This window comes from Hemitrygon akajei, chromosome 8 (assembly GCF_048418815.1).
Source record: "Hemitrygon akajei chromosome 8, sHemAka1.3, whole genome shotgun sequence".
NCBI classification, from domain to species: Eukaryota; Metazoa; Chordata; class Chondrichthyes; order Myliobatiformes; family Dasyatidae; genus Hemitrygon; species Hemitrygon akajei.
This window is the reverse complement of record NC_133131.1, coordinates 165,761,351-165,779,855: the sequence shown is the minus strand read 5'-3', so window position 1 is coordinate 165,779,855 and position 18,505 is coordinate 165,761,351. Positions and strand designations below refer to the sequence as shown.

General features: G+C 42.5%; 1 protein-coding gene across 1 annotated transcript in view; it reads left to right on the top strand.

Annotated features, from left to right (window-relative positions):
• The first annotated feature begins 1,669 nt into the window (after positions 1-1,669).
• Positions 1,670-18,505, top strand: part of iba57 (iron-sulfur cluster assembly factor IBA57) — a 20,038-nt gene continuing 3,202 nt past the window's right edge. The window contains exons 1-2 of the mRNA XM_073054993.1: positions 1,670-2,028; positions 13,346-13,689. Of these exons, the coding sequence (XP_072911094.1) occupies positions 1,727-2,028; positions 13,346-13,689 (646 nt within the window). The 5' untranslated portion in view covers positions 1,670-1,726. The remainder of the gene's footprint in view (positions 2,029-13,345; positions 13,690-18,505) is intronic.

Genomic DNA, 18,505 nt, shown 5'->3' with positions numbered 1-18,505 from the left:
TCTCAGTAGGACCAAGAGTATAGGTCTTATACTGTGAATGGCACGGCACTGAGAGTGCGGTAGAACAAAAGGATCTGGGAATACAGGTTCATTATTCATTGAAAGTGGTGTCGCAGGTAGAAAGGATTATAAAGAAAGCTTTAGGCACATTGGCCTTCATAAATCAAGGTATTGAGTATAGGAGATTGGATGCTATGTTGAAGTTGTATAAAACACTGGTGAGGCCTAATTTGGAGTATTGTGTGCAGTTTTGGTCACCTACCTCCAGGAAAGATGTGAATAAGGTTGAAAGAGTACAGAGAAAATTTACAAGGATGTTGCTGGGTCTGGGGGACCAAAGTTATAAGGACAAATTAAATAGGTTAGGACTTTATACCTTGGAACATAGAACATTGGGAGGAGATTTGCTATAAGTGTACAAAATGATGAGGTGTATAGATAGGATAAAAGCAAGCAGGCTTTTTCAACTGGAATTGGGTGGGATGAAAACTAGAGGTCATGGGTTAAGGTTGGAAGGTAAAAAGTTTTAGGGGAACATATCTCTTCACTCAGGGTCATGAGTGTGGAATGAGCTGCCAGAACAAGTGGTGCATGTGAGGTTGATTTCAACATTTAAGAGAAGTTTGGATAAGTACATGCATGGCAGGGGTATGGAGGGCTATGGTGTAGGTCGATGGGAGTAGGTAGTTTAAATGGTTTGGAACAGACTAGATGGGCCAATTGGCCTGTTTCTGTGCAGCACTTGCAGATTTTCCCTTGTGTTTCTCTGCAGTACTCTAAGTGACAGTATATGCCTGGTTTGCGAGCTTCTTTGAACTTGTTCACAATGGTGCAGGTTACTTAAACCCTTATTTGCCTGTCTGCGTTGATGTATCCCAACTTCACTGCCTTAACGTTGGGCTGATGCATATGTGTGGTGAACTACATATACCTGTCTGGACTGCTCCTGTGGCTCCTCCCACAGACCCCTGTATAAAGGCGATTGAGGCCTGAGCCCGGCCTCATTCCCCAGGATGTAGTGTTGTTCATTCTTCCAGTCAATAAAAGCCGATACCTCGCTTCCTATGTCTCAGAGTGAGTTATTGATGGTGCCTCAATATGCAAAGGTCTCATGGTCACTACCTTGCAAACCACGTCTGTGTTTTACCAGTAGTATTGTTTATTTGCAAAGGCATGCTTCAATTTACTGCTTGCAATTTACAATAAGAACTGAAAACTTGTTCTTGCTTGAATTAATACTTGCTATATTCGCATAACTCCAGAATACTCCCTACCATCTTTATGACACTAATATATATAGCCATTGGACGGTCCCTGTCCCTAACCACATAAATTGTACCTTTTATGACATAGAAACTGCGTGTTGTGACACAGATAATGTCACTATTGGACGGGTCCTACGTTTTGTCACACACTTCAGATTCCGAGCACACTGTTTCCAAGAACCTCTTGCCTCTATCTAACCTTTATTGCATCACACCCTATTTTTATCATACGGTCGCTGGGTGCCATCATATCACTGCCCCTATTTTTATCAGACCTTGTCCCCCATCAGACTCAGGTTACTTTCACTCCTTGCTGTTCACGTCCTCCCCGATTCTGCGCTTGTTGGCCTGCAGGCGGTGATGTCGCGGGAGCTGCCGCGCCTGTTCAAATGGGGATGAGCGGCGCTCTGGGAGCCGGTCGTGGCTAACCGGAGGGGGGAATCTGCGTCTTGGACTAGGTCATGTTGCTGCCCTGCTTTCGTCGGACGTCGGGCGTTTTACTGCGACTGCAAGCGGCTGCTCGACAGCTCCCTAGCGCCCAGGCATCGCGTCGTCGGGCAGGCAGCGAGGCAGGCGGCTGCCACCGCTGTTACCGCCTGACCCACCGGCAGCTGCTGCGGTTGCGGGGCCCGGACACCGGCGCCTTCCTCCAGGGCCTGGTCACCAACGATGTGGAAGATGTGGTGAGCAGGTCCCGGGAGGCCCTTTACTGTCACCTGCTTAATCTGGAGGGGAGGACCATGTTCGACGTGATTCTCTACAGGTAGGTGCCTAGGGAGGGAGGAGGGTGAAGGGTTTCAGGGTGCAGGTTTATCGTCCCGGGGAGGTACAACAACAAAGGGAAACATGCTTTGTAGCAGCATCACAGGCATGGAGGGTCAGACAACGTAAACAAAACATAAATTGTGTATGGTATTGAAGTAAAAAGCTGTGCATTATGGTCTTATTACAGAATAGAACAAAATTTTCACGGGGTGGGGTTGTACAGTATGGAAAAGGCCCAACTCGTGGTTTGCAGTTTGGGAGATCTAATTAATTAAATTAATACTGCATGATAGTGTAAATGTGCAGTGGGATTTTGGTCTCTGAAAATGGCCACACAAGTTGATAGGGTGGTAAGGAAGAGGTATGGTAATATTTCCTTTATTATAAGAGGCATTGAGTTTGAGTCGAATTGTTTTCTTGACTCCCCATTATATGAAAGAAGTGGGTGCTTTATAGAGGCTGTAGAAAGGGGTTATCATGATGCTGCCCAGATTAGAAGGCATGTGCTAAAAAGAGGTTTTTTCTAGAATGGTGGAGGATTAGGAGAGGCCTGGTAGAAATTTATAAAAATTGTGAGAGGTGTAGATAGATTAGACGGTCAGTATCTTTTCTCCAGTGTTGAAATCCCTAATACTAGAAGGGATGCATTTAAGGTGAGAAAGGGAAAGTTTGATGGAGATGTGACAGGCTGTTTTATTTTTACTGTTGCGTACCCTGTAGCAGGTCAAAAGGAAATGGAACACACCTGGAGTCTGGTTTTGCTACAAACAAAACACTATTTATTAGTATCTACTGCTAATAGTAAATTTAAAACCAGATAAACCAAGGATTGACAGTGTTAGGCAAACATAAGCATATATAGGTATGAGTATATGTTTCCCAAACTCATTCAAGCTTAGGTGGTAAATGATACAGTCTTATGATGGTATGTGAGAAAGTTCAGTTCAATGCACAAGGTTACTGTTGTTGGTAAGAGAGAGAATAAAAACAACGGCGTATGTTATGAGAAGGCAATTACATCAATATTCCACAGATTCCATGACAACGATACAAAATAACAAAAGCAGCAGGTTTTATCTCTGAAGTTGTTCCACTCCACACACGACATATCACCAACAGTGATCTTCAACAAATATCCTTTCAACACAAGTGGTACCACACCTGAATTCAGCTACGGGACATCTCAAAGTGGTGGCCACAGGATGCTTAAACAGAATCCATGTATGGATTATCACCAACAGTAGCTTATCACAAAGGGGACCCTCTTCAAGGGAACCACCATGCAGGCACGAGTTGACACACCGGTAGATTCCACAAGGTTACCCCAAACACACAATGTGATAGCCACTTATCCAGTTCCATGACATACGAAATAACTTCAACAGTGATTTGCCACAGGGGTACCTTTCTTCAGTCAACTACCACACCCAGACAAAGGGTAAACACACACGTGGCATTCACAAAGGTTCCCCTCACCAGATAACCCACTCCTGTGGATTAACTAAGTGACAGTCACACTTTCGTAGCCAAATGGAAACAAACTCACCCTTACGGGCTACTTAGAGAGTCCAAACAGTGATCTCTTTGTCACTAGGTTTCTTCTGTTCCCAACCTTCCTCTCCTCTCTTCCTGCCAACTTGTTCTAGTTGCAGAAACTTGTGAGAGTCATTTATCAATACTCTGGATTGATCTTAACTCACCCCTTTTGGGCTACTGAAAGTTTAAACCAGCGACTGACTCACTGGTGTCTTCCATTGACCAAATCCATCTTGACTCTAACTGTGTCTTTCTGTGTGTCCTTGTATATTCAAAACAAGCAACAGGAAAAATGTAAACAAGCTGCAGAGAAACCATAACATTGATTGTCCATCAAATAACTCCACCTCTCTTCGCCATAGTAACTCAGAAGCAGGCAGTGTCCTTGCATAAGTCCAAACACATTGTAGTTAGTAGAAATCCAATAGAGCCAAAGTCAGTCTCATTCTCCTGGCGTTTTAAAGTGACAGTCCCCAGAAAAAAATGAACCCTGTGGGTCATAACAATACATAGAGTGGTGTGTGCCTGGAGTACACTGACAAGGGTAGTCGGGTCATTTACAGTTATTTAAAAGACTGTTGGGTAAGTTGTAAGACATAGGAGCAGAATTAGACCATTCAGCCCATTGATTCTGCTCGGTAATTCCATCATGGCTGATCCCAAATCCCACTCAACCCCATGCACCTGCCTTCTTGCCATACCTTCGATGTCCTGACTAATCAGGAAACTTATCAACTTCTGCTTTAAGTTTACCCAGAGACTTGGCTTCCACTGCAGTCTGTGGCAGAGCATTCCACAGTTTCACCGCTCTGGCTACAAAAAATTCTTTCTTGCCTCTTCTAAAAGGTCAGCCCTTAATTTTGAGGCTGTACTCTCTAGTTCTGGACTTCCAGCATAGGAAACATCCTCTCCACATCCACCCTCTCTAGTCCTTTCAACATTTGGTAGGTTTCAATGAGATCCCCCTGCATTCTTCTAAATTTCAGTGAGTGCAAGCTCAAAGCTGCCAGACGCTCTTCATGTGTTATTCCCTTCATTACCAGAATCATCCTCATCAACCTCCTCTGGACTCTCTCCAATGACAATGCATCCTTTCTGAGATATGGGGCCTGAAACTGCTGACGGTACTCCATGCAGCCTGACTAGTGTCTTATAAAGGCTCAGCATTATCTCTTTGCTTTTGTATTCTATTCCCCTTGAAATAAATGCCAACATTGCATTTGCCGCCTTTACCACAAACTCAACTTGTTAATTAACCTTCTGGGAATCTTGCATGAGAACTCTTAAGTCCTTTTGCACCTCTGATGTTTGAACCATCTCCCCATTTAGATAATAGTCCACATTATTGTTCCTTCTACCAAAATGCATCATCATACATTTCCCAGCAATTTTCCATCTGACACAGTTTTGCCCATTCTTCCAATTTGTCTAAGTCCTGCTGCAATTGCATTGCTTCCTCAGCACTACCTGCCTCTCCACCTATCTTTATATCATCTGCAGACTTTGCCAATTCCGTTATCCAAATCACTGACAAACAATGTGAAATGTAGTGGTCCCAATGTAAGCCTCCGTTACTCTTGATAGACCATGGATTTGCGCCTTGGAAAGTTTCCAGGACGCAAGCCTGGGCAAGTTTTTTTTATGGAAGACCGGCAGTTGCCCAAGCTGCAAGTCTCCCCTGTTGTCCAAGGGAAGGGCATTAGGACCCATACAGCTTGGCACCGGTGTCATTGCAGAGCAATGTGTGGTTAAGTGCCTTGCTCAAGGATACACACGCAGTCTCAGCCAAGGCTTGAACTAGTGACCTTCAGATCACTAGACGAACGCTTTACCACTTGGCCATGCGCCAACACTAGTGGTCCCAATAAACCCCTAAGGAACACCACTAATCACTGATAGTCAACCAGAAAAGGCCCCCTTTATTCCCACTTGCTGCTTCCTGTCTGTCAGCCATTCCTTTATCCATGTCGTATCTCTTCTGTAATCCCATGGGATTTTATCTTGTTAAGCAGCCTCTTAGATAGATAGATAGATAGATAGATAGATACTTTATTCATCCCCATGGGGAAATTCAACATTTTTTCCAATGTCCCATACACTTGTTGTAGCAAAAACTCATTACATACAATACTTAACTCAGTAATAATATGATATGCATCTAAATCACTAACTCAAAAAGCATTAATAATAGCTTTAAAAAAAAAAGTTCTTAAGTCCTGGCAGTTGAATTGTAAAGCCTAATGGCATTGGGGAGTATTGACCTCTTCATCCTGTCTGAGGAGCATTGCATCGACAGTAACCTGTCGCTGAACCTGCTTCTCTGTCTCTGGATGGTGCTATGTAGAGGATGTTCAGGGTTTTCCATAATTGACCGTAGCCTACTCAGCGCCCTTCGCTCAGCTACCGATGTTAAACTCTCCAGTACTTTGCCCACGACAGAGCCCGCCTTCCTTATCAGCTTATTAAGACGTGAGGCGTCCTTCTTCTTAATGCTTCCTCCCCAACACGCCACCACAAAGAAGAGGGCGCTCTCAACAACTGACCTATAGAACATCTTCAGCATCTCACTGCAGACATTGAATGACGCCAACCTTCTAAGGAAGTACAGTCGACTCTGTGCCTTCCTGCACAAGGCATCTGTGTTGGCAGTCCAGTCTAGCTTCTCGTCCAACTGTACTCCCAGATACTTGTAGGTCTTAACCTGCTCCACACATTCTCCATTAATGATCACTGGCTCCATATGAGACCTAGATCTCCTAAAGTCCACCACCATCTCCTTGGTCTTGGTGACATTGAGACGCAGGTAGTTTGAGTTGCACCATATCACAAAGTCCTGTATCAGTTTCCTATACTCCTCCTCCTGTCCATTCCTGACACACCCCACTATGGCCGTGTCATCAGCGAACTTCTGCACATGGCAGGACTCCGAGTTATATTGGAAGTCAGATGTGTACAGGGTGAACAGGACCGGAGAGAGTACGGTTCCCTGTGGCGCTCCTGTGCTGCTGACCACTGTGTCAGACCTACAGTCTCCCAACCGCAGCTTATCAAATGTCCTCTGGAAATCCAAGTAAGTGACATCCACTGCCTCCCCTTTGTTTATCCTGCTTGTCACTTCCTCGGAAGAACTCTAACAGATTAGTCAGGCAAGATTTCCCATTACAGAAACCATACTGACTTTGATTTATTTTATCATTAGTCACCAAGTACCTGGAAACATCATGCTTAATAATAGACTCCAATACTTTCCCAAGCACTGTTAGGTTAACTAGCCTATAATTTCTTTTCTTTTGCCTTCCTCCCTTCTAAAAGAGTGGAGTGACATTTGCAATCTTCTAGTCCTCTGAATCCGTGGCAGAATCAAGCAATTCTTGAAAGATCATGACCAATGCATCTGCTATCTCTTCAGCAACCTTTCAGGACTCTGGGATGTAGTCCATCTAGTCCAGGTGACTTATCCATCTTAAGACATTTGAGTTTGCCTAGCACTTTTTCCTCCTGCTCCCTGACACTTGTGGACCTCTGACACACTGCTAGTGGTCTTCCACAGTGAAGACAGATGCCAAGTACTTAAGTTCATCTGCCATTTCTTTCTCCCCCATTACTACCTCACCTGCATAATTTTCCAGTGGTCCAATATCAACTCTCACCTCCCTTTTACTCTTTATATATGGTTCGATGGTTGAGCTCCAACGATGTGCACTAAACTGACTGAACTTTGATAAGTTGGCGCCTTTTACTTTATTTTCTTTTCCTTCATATAGTATTGCATAGTACTCTTTTAGTTTTAGTAAAATCTTTAAAGTGTATTCCATAACGGTATCTGGTGTGAGTTTGATATGGTGTGTGTGTGCGCGCGGCATAAACTTGATTCTCACAGCACCTGCATGTACGGGAGGCAGGGTTGGTGTGTGGCTGGATCTCCTTTTCCCCTAGACATGTACCAGCCTGTTGGGTAAGTGTTACATATAACTGAAAAAAACTTTTGGTATCCTGCTTTATATTATTGGCTAGTTTGTCCTCATATTTCATCTTTTCCCTTCTTAAAGCTTTTTTAGTTGCCTTTTGTTGGATTTTAAAAGCTTTCCTATCATCCAACTTCCCACTCACTTTTGCTACCTTAAATTCCATTTCCTTGGCTTTTATGCAGTCCTTAACTTCCTTTGTCAGCCACAGTTGCCTACCCCTGCCATTTGATAACTTCTGTGGGACATATCTATCTTGTACCTTGTGAACTATTCTCAGAAAACAGCAGCCATTTCTGCTCTGCTGTCATCCTTGCCAGTATCCTCCTCCAATCCATTTGGCAAGCTCCCCTCTCATGCCTCTGTAATTCCCCTTAATCCATTGAGATACTAATACACATGACTTATGCTTCTCCCTCTTAAATTGCGGGGTGAATTCAATCATATTATGATCACTGCCTCCTAAAGGTTCCTTTACATTAGCTCCCTAATAAGATCTGGGTTATTACACAATATCCAATCTAAGATAGCCTTTCCCAGAGTAGGCTCAAGCATAAGCTGCTCTAAAAATTCATCTCGTAGGCATTCAACAGATTCCCTCTCTTGCGATCCAACATCAGCCTGATTTTCCCAATCTCCTTGCATATTGAAGTCCCCCGTTACAATTGTGTCATTATCCTTATTACATGCCTTTTCCAGCTTCCTTTACAATCTTAACCCCATGTCTTGGTTACTATTTGGAAGCTTATATATGATTCCCATAATGTTTTTTTTAACTTTTGCAGTTTCTTAATTCCACCCACAATGATTCAACATTCTCTGACACTTCTGACACTGTCACTTCTTTCTAAAGATGTAATTCCATCTCTTACCAACAGAGGCCACACCACCGCCTATGCCTTCCTGCCTGCCTTTTCGATACAAAGTACATCGTTTGATGTTAAGCACCAAACTATGGCCTTGTTTCCAGCCATGACTCACTGATGCCTACATCATCATACTGACCAATCTATTTCGGCCACAAGTTCGTCCACCTTATTCCAAATGCTACGCGCATTTAAATACAGCACCTTCGGTCCTGCTTTCTTTGCCTTTTTGAATTTTACCTCTGTGGTACAATTTAATTCCTTGCTTTGGCTGCATTTGTACCCAGTCATTGACTTATCCTTTCTTACCTTCATGTTACACCTATCATCTATTTGTAAACCTGTTGGCTCATCCTCAGCTCTATCTTCCTGGTTCCCATCCCCCTGCCATATTAGCTTAAAGCACTAATTGGAACATGGACCTACAGAGAATAGAAAGATATGAACCATGTGCAGGCAGAAGGTATCAGGTGGAACACACACAAATTGCTGGAGGAACTCAGAAAGTTAGGAAGGATCAATGGAAATGATTAGGCAGTCAACATTTTGAGCTGAGACCCTTCTTCAGGACTGGAAAGGAAGGGGAAAGATGCCAGAACAGGGTGGGGAAGAGAAGGAGGACAAGCTATAAGACAATAGACAATAGGTGCAGAAGTAGACCATTCGGCCCTTCGAGCCTGCACCGCCATTTTAAGATCATGGCTGATCATCTACTATCAATACCCGGTTCCTGCCTTGTCCCCATATCCCTTGATTCCCCTATCCATAAGATACCTATCTAGCTCCTTCTTGAAAGCATCCAGAGAATTGGCCTCCACTACCTTCCGAGGCAGTGCATTCCAGACCCCCACAACTCTGGGAGAAGAAGTTTTTCTTTAACTCTGTCCTAAATGACCTACCCCTTATTCTCAAACTATGCCCTCTGGTACTGGACTCTCCCAGCAACTGGACCATATTTCCTGCCTCTATCTTGTCTAATCCCTTAATAATCTTATATGTTTCAATCAGATCCCCTCTCAATCTCCTTAATTCCAGCGTGTACAAGCCCAGTCTGTCTAACCTCTCTACGTAAGACAGTCCAGACATCCCAGGAATTAACCTCGTGAATCTACTCTGCACTTCCTCTACAGCCAGGATGTCCTTCCCTAATCCTGGAGACCAAAACTGTACACAATACTCCAGGTGTGGTCTCACCAGGGCTCTGTACAAATGTAAGAGGATTTCCTTGCTCTTGTACTCAATTCCCTTTGTAATAAAGGCTAACATTCCATTAGCCTTCTTCACTGCCTGCTGCACTTGCTCATTCACCTTCAGTGACTGATGAACAAGGACTCCTAGATCTCTTTGTATTTCTCCCTTACCTAACTCTACACTGTTCAGATAATAATCTGCCTTCCTGTTCTTACTCCCAAAGTGGATAACCTCACATTTATTCACATTAAACGTCATCTGCCAAGTATCTGCCCACTCACCCAGCCTATCCAAGTCACCCTGAATTCTCCTAACATCCTCATCGCATGTCACACTGCCACCCAGCTTAGTATCATCAGCAAATTTGCTGATGTTATTCTCAATGCCTTCATCTAAATTGTTGATGTAAATTATAAACAGCTGTAGTCCCAATACCGAGCCCTGTGGTACCCCACTAGTCACCACCTGCCATTCTGAGAAACACCCATTCACCGCTACCCTTTGCTTTCTATCTGCCAACCAGTTTTCTATCCATGTCAATGTCTTCCCCCCGATGCCCTGAGCTTTGATTTTACCCACCAAACTCCTATGTGGGACCTTATCAAATGCCTTCTGAAAATCGAGGTACACTACATCCACTGGATCTCCCCCGTCTAACTTCCTGGTTACATCCTCGAAAAACTCCAACAGATTAGTCAAGCATGGAAGAAAGGGAAGAAATGGATTACCCTTGGTAAATCCATGCTGGCTTGGCCCAATAGATGAAGCTGTGGGTGGGAGAGGGGAAAGAAGAAAGAAGCTGAGAGGTGATGGGTAGAAAAAGTAAAGGGCTGGAGAAGAAGGAATCTTATAGGAGAGGAGATTGGATCATGGAAGAAAGGGAAGGAGGAGGGGCACCAGGGGAGGTGATTGGTTGGTCAGGATAAGAAGTAAAAGGCCAGAGTGGAGAAATGAAGGAGAGGAAAGGGGTGGGGGATATTACTAGAAGTTGATGGTCATATCATCAGGATGGAGGCTACCTAGACAGGACATGAGGTGATACTCCTCCAACTTGAGAGTGGCCTCATCATGGCAGAAGAGGATATGTCTGAACGGGAAGCGGGATAGGAACTGAATTAGTTGGCCACCAGGAAATTCCACCTATTGAGTTCGTCAAAGCGATCCCCAATCTACTTTGGGCCTCAGCAATGTAGAGGCTGCCACATTGGGAGCACTGGAAATGGACCAAGTGAATTTAAGGGCAGCTTGGAAGTTGATAAAGTGAGTGAGCTCAGCGTAGGTTATTGAAACAGCACCAATGCAGCCATTAATGTAGCATAGAAAGAGGTTGGGGAGCATTCCAGGGAAGGCTTGAAACATGGACTGTTCAACATAGCCAACAAACAGGCAGGCATAGCTGGGGCCTATTCACATGCCCATGGATGCACCTTTAGTTTGGAGAAAGTGGGAGGTGCCGAATGGAGTAAATGAGGTGCTCAAGGAATATAAAGAATGTAAGAAGAATCTTAAGAAAGAAATTAGAAAAGCTAGAAGAAGATACGAGGTTGCTTTGGCAAGTAAGGTGAAAATAAATCCAAAGGGTTTCTACAGTTATATTAATAGCAAAAGGATAGTGAGGGATAAAATTAGTCCCTTAGAGAATCAGAGTGGACAGCTATGTGGAGCCAAAAGAGATGGGGGAGATTTTGAACAATTTATTTTCTTTGGTATTCACTAAGGAGAAGGATATTGAATTGTGTAAGGTAAGGGAAGCAAGTAGGGAAGTTATGGAAACTATGACGATTAAAGAGGAGGAAGTACTGGCGCTTTTAAGGAATATAAAAGTGGATAAATCTCTGGGTCCTGACAGGATATTCCCTAGGACCTTGAGGGAGGTTAGTGTAGAAATAGCAGGGGCTCTGACAGAAATATTTCAAATGTCATTAGAAACGGGGATAGTGCTGGAGGATTGGCGTATTGCTCATGTGGTTCCATTGTTTAAAAAGGGTTCTAAGAGTAAACCTAGCATTTATAGGCCTGTCAGTGGTGGGTAAATTAATGGAAAGTATTCTTAGAGATGGTGTATATAATTATCTGGATAGACAGGGTCTGATTAGGAACAGTCAACATTATATTTGTGTGTGGAAGGTCATGTTTGACAAATCTTACTGAATTTTTTGAAGAGGTTACGAGGAAAGTTGACGAGGGTAAAGCAGTAGATGTTGTCTATATGGACTTCAGTAAGGCCTTTGACAAGGTTCTGCACGGAAAGTTAGTTAGGAAGGTTCAATCGTTAGGTATTAATATTGAAGTAGTAAAATGGATTCAACAGTGGCTGAATGGGAGATGCCAGAGAGTAGTGGTGGATAACTGTTTGTCAGGTTGGAGGCCGGTGACTAGTGGTGTGCCTCAGGGATCTGTATTGGGTCCAATGTTGTTTGTCATATACATTAATGATCTGGATGATGGGGTGGTAAATTGGATTAGTAAGTATGCAGATGATACTAAGGTAGGTGGCATTGTGGATAATGAAGTAGGTTTTCAAAGCTTGCAGAGAGATTTAGGCCAGTTAGAAGAGTGGGCTGAGCGATGGCAGATGGAGTTTAATGCTAATAAGTGTGAGGTGCTACATTTTGGTAGGAATAATCTTAATAGGACATGCATGGTAAATGGTAGGGCATTGAAGAATGCAGTAGAAAAGAGTGATCTAGGAATAATGGTGCATAGTTAGAGGACAGTTCCAGCAGTGGCGGGATCTCCCTGTGGCCACACACTTCAATTCCACAGACCACTCCCACTCCAACATGTTTGTCCATGGCCTCCTCTACTGTCAAGATGAGGCCACACGCAGGTCGATGGAGCAATACCTTATCTCCCGCCTAGGTAGCCTCCTACCTGCCGGCATGAACATCCAACTCACAGACCTCCGTTGATACCCCTGCCCCCGCCCTTACCCCCATCCCTATCTATTATTTTAGTCTGGTTCTCTTTCTCTTTTTTTCCCCCCTCACTATAATCTCCCCCCAGCCCTACCTTTCTTTCTCTTTTATTTCCCATAATTCTCCACCTTCCCCCTAGCCCATTTCCCTCCAGCCTATCACTTCCCAGCTCTCTACTTTATCCCTCCCCCCCACTTCTTATCCTCCCTCGACCAACCCATGTTACTTCACTCCTGATGAAGGGTTTTGACCGAAACGTTGTCACTACCCCCTCCCATAGATGCGGAGTTCTGCCAGCATTTTGTGTTTTTATTGACACAGGGTTGATGTTTTCCCACGCTCTGCTAGCTAGGATGGGGAGCTTCAAAGTTAGATCAGCATAAGAATGTTCCTTTTTTTGGGTTAACAGCATCTGCAATTTTGTATTTTAATTTTTCACTGATGTGAGAAGGTTTGCTTTGCCCTTTATCCAAGGGGGCTATAACTTTTCAGTTGCTCAGTAAATTCAAGACAGTAATTGATAGCTTTTTGGCTATTGCGGAACTGAGGGCGATTTAGTACATGGAAATGATGCTGGAATGAATGATCAGCCATGATATTGAATGTGAAAGATCAAATGGTTTACTACTGTTGATCCGACACATTCTGGAGTCCTGTTCCTACCTGGTTTACCTCTTTTTAATCAAACTGATGTATTTTACACTCATTAGAATTTAAATCAATTTAAATTAATTTGAAAATGTTCTTCGTGCCTTGTGGAATAAAGAATACAAAATCTGTTGCAAATGAGTAGTGTTCATTGTGACAAAATGAATTATTCTCTGCTTTTTGTATTCTAGGTTGCATGCAAGCCAAGAAGAGCCAACACTCCTTGCAGAATGTGATGCAACGTTGCTTGATAATGTTCAGAAGCACTTGAAAATATACAAGATTAGAAGGAAAGTGGACATTTCCCTTTGCCCAGATCTTTCTGTGTGGGCAGTGCTCCCATCTAGACACTCAGTAGATACTAGCAGTAACTTAGAAGTAAATGGAAAGAAGGTACTGGTGTGTACACAGGATCCCAGAACTGATGCCATGGGATGGCGGTTGGTATTAAGCAATACTGACAATCCATTGGACATTGTCCCTGAAAGTCATCTAGGTGATATCCAGGACTATCATAGACATCGGTACAAAATAGGTAAGGAGTAATCTTGTGTCCCAAACTGAAATTGGTCTCAATTCTGCAAAGAGACCTTGAAAATTTGTATATTTTTATATTTGGCATTGGTGCCTTACACATATACAGGTATAACAATCATATTCTCTCAGAATGAGCGGATTATTTACTAAGGAGGTTGCAGTTATATGGATGGGAGGATTCCCTATTGTAGGTGAGTAAACTACAGGCTATTTGGAGGGGAAAGGGGGAAGACTTCTTATTCATGGCTAAGATGAGTGTTGAGTTGAAGAGCAAAATTCAGTTAATTGGATTTCAGATAAATAACTAAGAAAGCATTGAACTGTTCCAACAAGAGTGAAATGAAGGAGGATACTGTATTGGAGCATACATAGATATAGGCACAGAGTCAACTGTACTTCCTTAGAAGGTTGGCGTCATTCAATGTCTGTAGTGAGATGCTGAAGATGTTCTATAGGTCAGTTGTGGAAAGCGCCCTCTTCTTTGTGGTGGCGTGTTGGGGAGGAAGCATTAAGAAGAGGGACGCCTCACGTCTTAATAAGCTGGTAAGGAAGGCGGGCTCTGTCGTGGGCAAAGTACTGGAGAGTTTAACATCGGTAGCTGAGCGAAGGGCGCTGAGTAGGCTACGGTCAATTATGGAAAACTCTGAACATCCTCTACATAGCACCATCCAGAGACAGAGAAGCAGTTTCAGCGACAGGTTACTATCGATGCAATGCTCCTCAGACAGGATGAAGAGGTCAATACTCCCCAATGCCATTAGGCTTTACAATTCAACCGCCAGGACTTAAGAACTTTTTAAAAGCTATTATTAATGCTTTTTGAGATAGTGATTTAGATGCATATCATATTTTTTACTGAGTTAAGTATTGTATGTAATTAGTTTTGCTACAACAAGTGTATGGGACATTGGAAAAAAGTTGAATTTCCCCATGGGGATGAATAAAGTATCTATCTATCTAGAATGATGGACCATTTCTGCTGAATGGCTTGTACAAAGTGTAATATTTTTTAAAAAAAAATTTTTTATTAGTTTTTCAAAACATTTTACAAAATTAAAAACCCCAAATCCCAATGAGGAGCATTAATACAGAGCAAGGTTAAGCATACAATATCAATATGCTACAGAGGAAGAGAATTTAACAAAAAAGCACCTAAATTAAAGACAAGTGAGCTTAGTGTCCTCCCCAAACCCCACAACACAAGAAAAAAAAACAACAATTCCAGACCAACCACCACACAATATAGAGAGTATAAGTCCGGACAGTCAAACTCCCAGACTGTGAATACGCTTAGCAACAGAGGATAATAATGCCTACTACCAGAAAAGAAAGGGAGCTGAAAGCAAGGGACCGAAAAGAAAAAAAAAACCCTAGTCAAGAGGAAGGTTATGAAAGTACTCGATAAAAGGCCCCCAGATCTTATGGAACTTTAAATCCGAATTGAGAACTGAATAATGAACGGATATGAGTTTCTTGGAGGAAAGCATTGTCAGCTTTGAGTTGTTTAATATGTGAGAATACCTTCCTCCTTTTAACAGGGTGGTTCAGTCCCTTTACATTCCAGCTCACAAATTTAAGTGCACTAGCCATTATCAATTACTAATGCATAAAAGGCAGCAGGCATATAAAAAATCAAGCGGTACAATAGCAGTCTGGGAGCAGAGATGTAAACATAGATTCGTACGGACAAAATATAAACATGTCCTAACCAATAAAGAAATGTTGTAACTGGAAAACCCACCCCACCCACACAACCCAAAACTAGACGGCTACCAAAACAAGTAGCTAGCTCTACCAAAGAAATTAACCCAAATACAACTTCCAGATCTGTGTCATTGACAGCAGTTCCGTATAAATGCTATAACAAACAGTAACTAGTTTATGCACTAGGAAACATAACTACAGATTAGAACACCTTCTGCCGAGATATACAACTTAATACTGAGAAAATCGGAAGAAAACCAAAACTAATCTACCCGCAAAATATTATAGAAGGATAAAGTAAGAGAAAGGGGAAAAAAAAGGTAAGAAGGAAAAAGAAAAAAAAGAGGAAGGGGAAAATTGTAAATTCAAGACGAGTATTTATCAACCGTTTACCGAGAAGGGAGAAAAAAACGTTCAGAGAATGGAAAAAAAAGGGGGTGAAGAAAAGAAAAAGATAAAATAAATGTATTTAAAACAGAGGAAAAATAAATCAGCAGTTGAACTGTGAACCGACAAACAGGGAGGCCTTCACTAAAGGCTTCAAACCTCCAAAACAAGTTAGATTTAGTTGTAGAACTCTGTAGGTAAAGTTATACAGAGGTGAAAATAGATTACACACACACCAAATCCCGGGAGAGATTGTCAACAGCCTTTAGAGTTTCAGTGAATAATGTCTGAGTGATTCAAGTGAATTCCGAGTCCAGAGAAAGTAATTTTACTACGAGGAGTACTTATCCACCATTTTAGGAAGTCCGATCAGATTCCGAAGATGACTGGATAGCCGGAAGACTTGTCACAAACGCTTCGGCTTCCCTCGCTGATTTGAACCACTTGAATTCCCCGGTATTAAACTTGATTCTTAGGTCAGCAAGATTACGAAAGGAAGGTTTGAAACCACGATCAAAAAGCACTTTCATTACGCCTTTATACTCAGCGCGCATCTTTAAAGTCTGGGGTGCAAAATCTTCCACAAAGCGAATGGTTGTATCCTGGAAAGAAAAAGAGCCTCTGCGACGTGCCTCCACAATCAGACTGTGTTTTACCTGGTATTGATAGAAACACAAGATTACTGGTCGCGGACGGGTGCCCAGAATTCCGGGAGGTACATTAACTCTGTGTGCCCGTTCGAGCTCGGGCGGGTTTGGAAGCAGATCCTTCCCGAATATCTCACAGAGAAACTCGGCGAAAAACTTCACGGTTGACCCCTTCTCAGTTGCCTCTGGTAATCCCAGAATTCTGATGTTGCAGCATCTGCTGCGATTTTCGAGGTCCACCATTTTGGAAAGAAGTTTATTAGATTTTTCCTCTAAGCTGGAACAGAGAGTCTCCAAGTATCGAACCCGACTTTCTAAAGCTTCAGAAGTCGAATCGATGCGAGATAAGTGTTCAGCATGTTTGTCCACTTTATCATTGATCCGATCCAGTTTGTCTTCTAGCTGTTTGAAAGCGGTTTTAATTTCCTTTAAGATTTCGTCTCGGAGATTTTCAAGCGCCTCCATCGTCACGCCCAACGAAGTCGTAGTTTCTTTTCTCCCGGATTTAGAACTCTTGCTAGACATTGTAGGTTAGATATATTCACAGGCAAGTAAGAGATACCGAAATAATTCCTATCTAAGCTTTATAAAATGGAGACATTTAGTGCAAAGGTAGCGACAGTAACGGAACAAAAGTTCGGAGCAGCTAAGCGATCGCCATCTTACCGGAAGTCCCAAAGTGTAATATTCTGATGTTCTGTTTAATTAGCAAAAGTTGTTGAAGTCTCAAATATACTGATTTTCTTATGAAAATCCCAATAAAATCCTGAAATAAAAACATAGCAGATCAGGCAGCATATGTGGAAAGAGAGAAAGTATAAAAAAAGGCCTGAAAATACTCAGCATTTTTTGTTTTTATTTTAGGTTTTCAGCAGTTGGAGTTTGACTTTCTGTAGAAAAGAAATGAGAGTTGATGCTCAGAAACTGAGATGTTAACATTATTTCTCTTTCCACAGATGCTACCTTTCCTGCTGAATAGCATTTCCTTTATTTTCTCCCATTTTAAACTTTAGTTTTGTCTACGGTGTAGTTATTTCAATAGTAGGTGAACAATCCATCAATTAGTTTGCTTTTGAATTGGGCTCAGTAAGCTAAGTGAACACTATTTGTTTGGGAATGTAAATATACAGTTGTGAAAGGAGGCAAAAGGCTTGAAAGGAATTGCATTCCTGAGGATGCTGTCATTCTTGCTGAATGACTTGGAAGAGTGTGTTGAAGAAACATTTCTATTAATCATCAGGCTTGACTCAACATGGTACTAAAAATGCCACTGGGTATCTGCAGAATGTGGTAATGGTCACAAGATCACAAGACAAAGCAGAAGTATGCCATTCGGCCTATCGAGTCTGCTCTGCCACTCCACCATGAGCTAAACTATTCTCCCATCTAGTTCCAATTTCCGGCTTTTTCCCATATCCCTTGATACCCTGACTAATTAGATACCTATCAGTCTCCTCCTTAAACACCCTCAATGATTGGGCCTCCACAGCTGTATGTGGCAACGAATTCCATAAATCCACGACCCTCTGGCTAAAAAAATTCTCCTCATCTCTGTTTTAAATGGGTACCCTCTAATTCTAAGACTGTGACCTCTTGTCCTGAACTCACCCACCAAGGGAAACAGCCTTTCCACATCTACTCTGTCCAACCCTTTCACCATTCAAAATGTTTCTATGAGATCCCCTCTCATTCTTCTATACTGTAATGAATACAATCCAAGAGCCGACAAATATGTTAGTCCCTGCATTTCAGGAATCATCCTAGTGAATCTTCTCTGAACTCTCTCCAACATTGGCACATCCTTTCTAAGATAGGGGGCCCAAAACTGCACATAGTATTCCAAATGGTGCAGATCCTTCAGCTTTACTTAGCATAGTGTTAAGATGTATGACAGGGCTGTGCTGTACTTTGTTTATTTTGATGCTCATTATGCCATGTGCAAGGACATTCTGATGAGCAAAATGAATTCTGCATTTTAAGGAAATGATCAATTAAAAAAGTTGCACCATTTGTTTACATCTAGCCGAAGGGATCCATAAATCAGTGTTCCTCAGGTGAGAACATTTGGCAGATAAT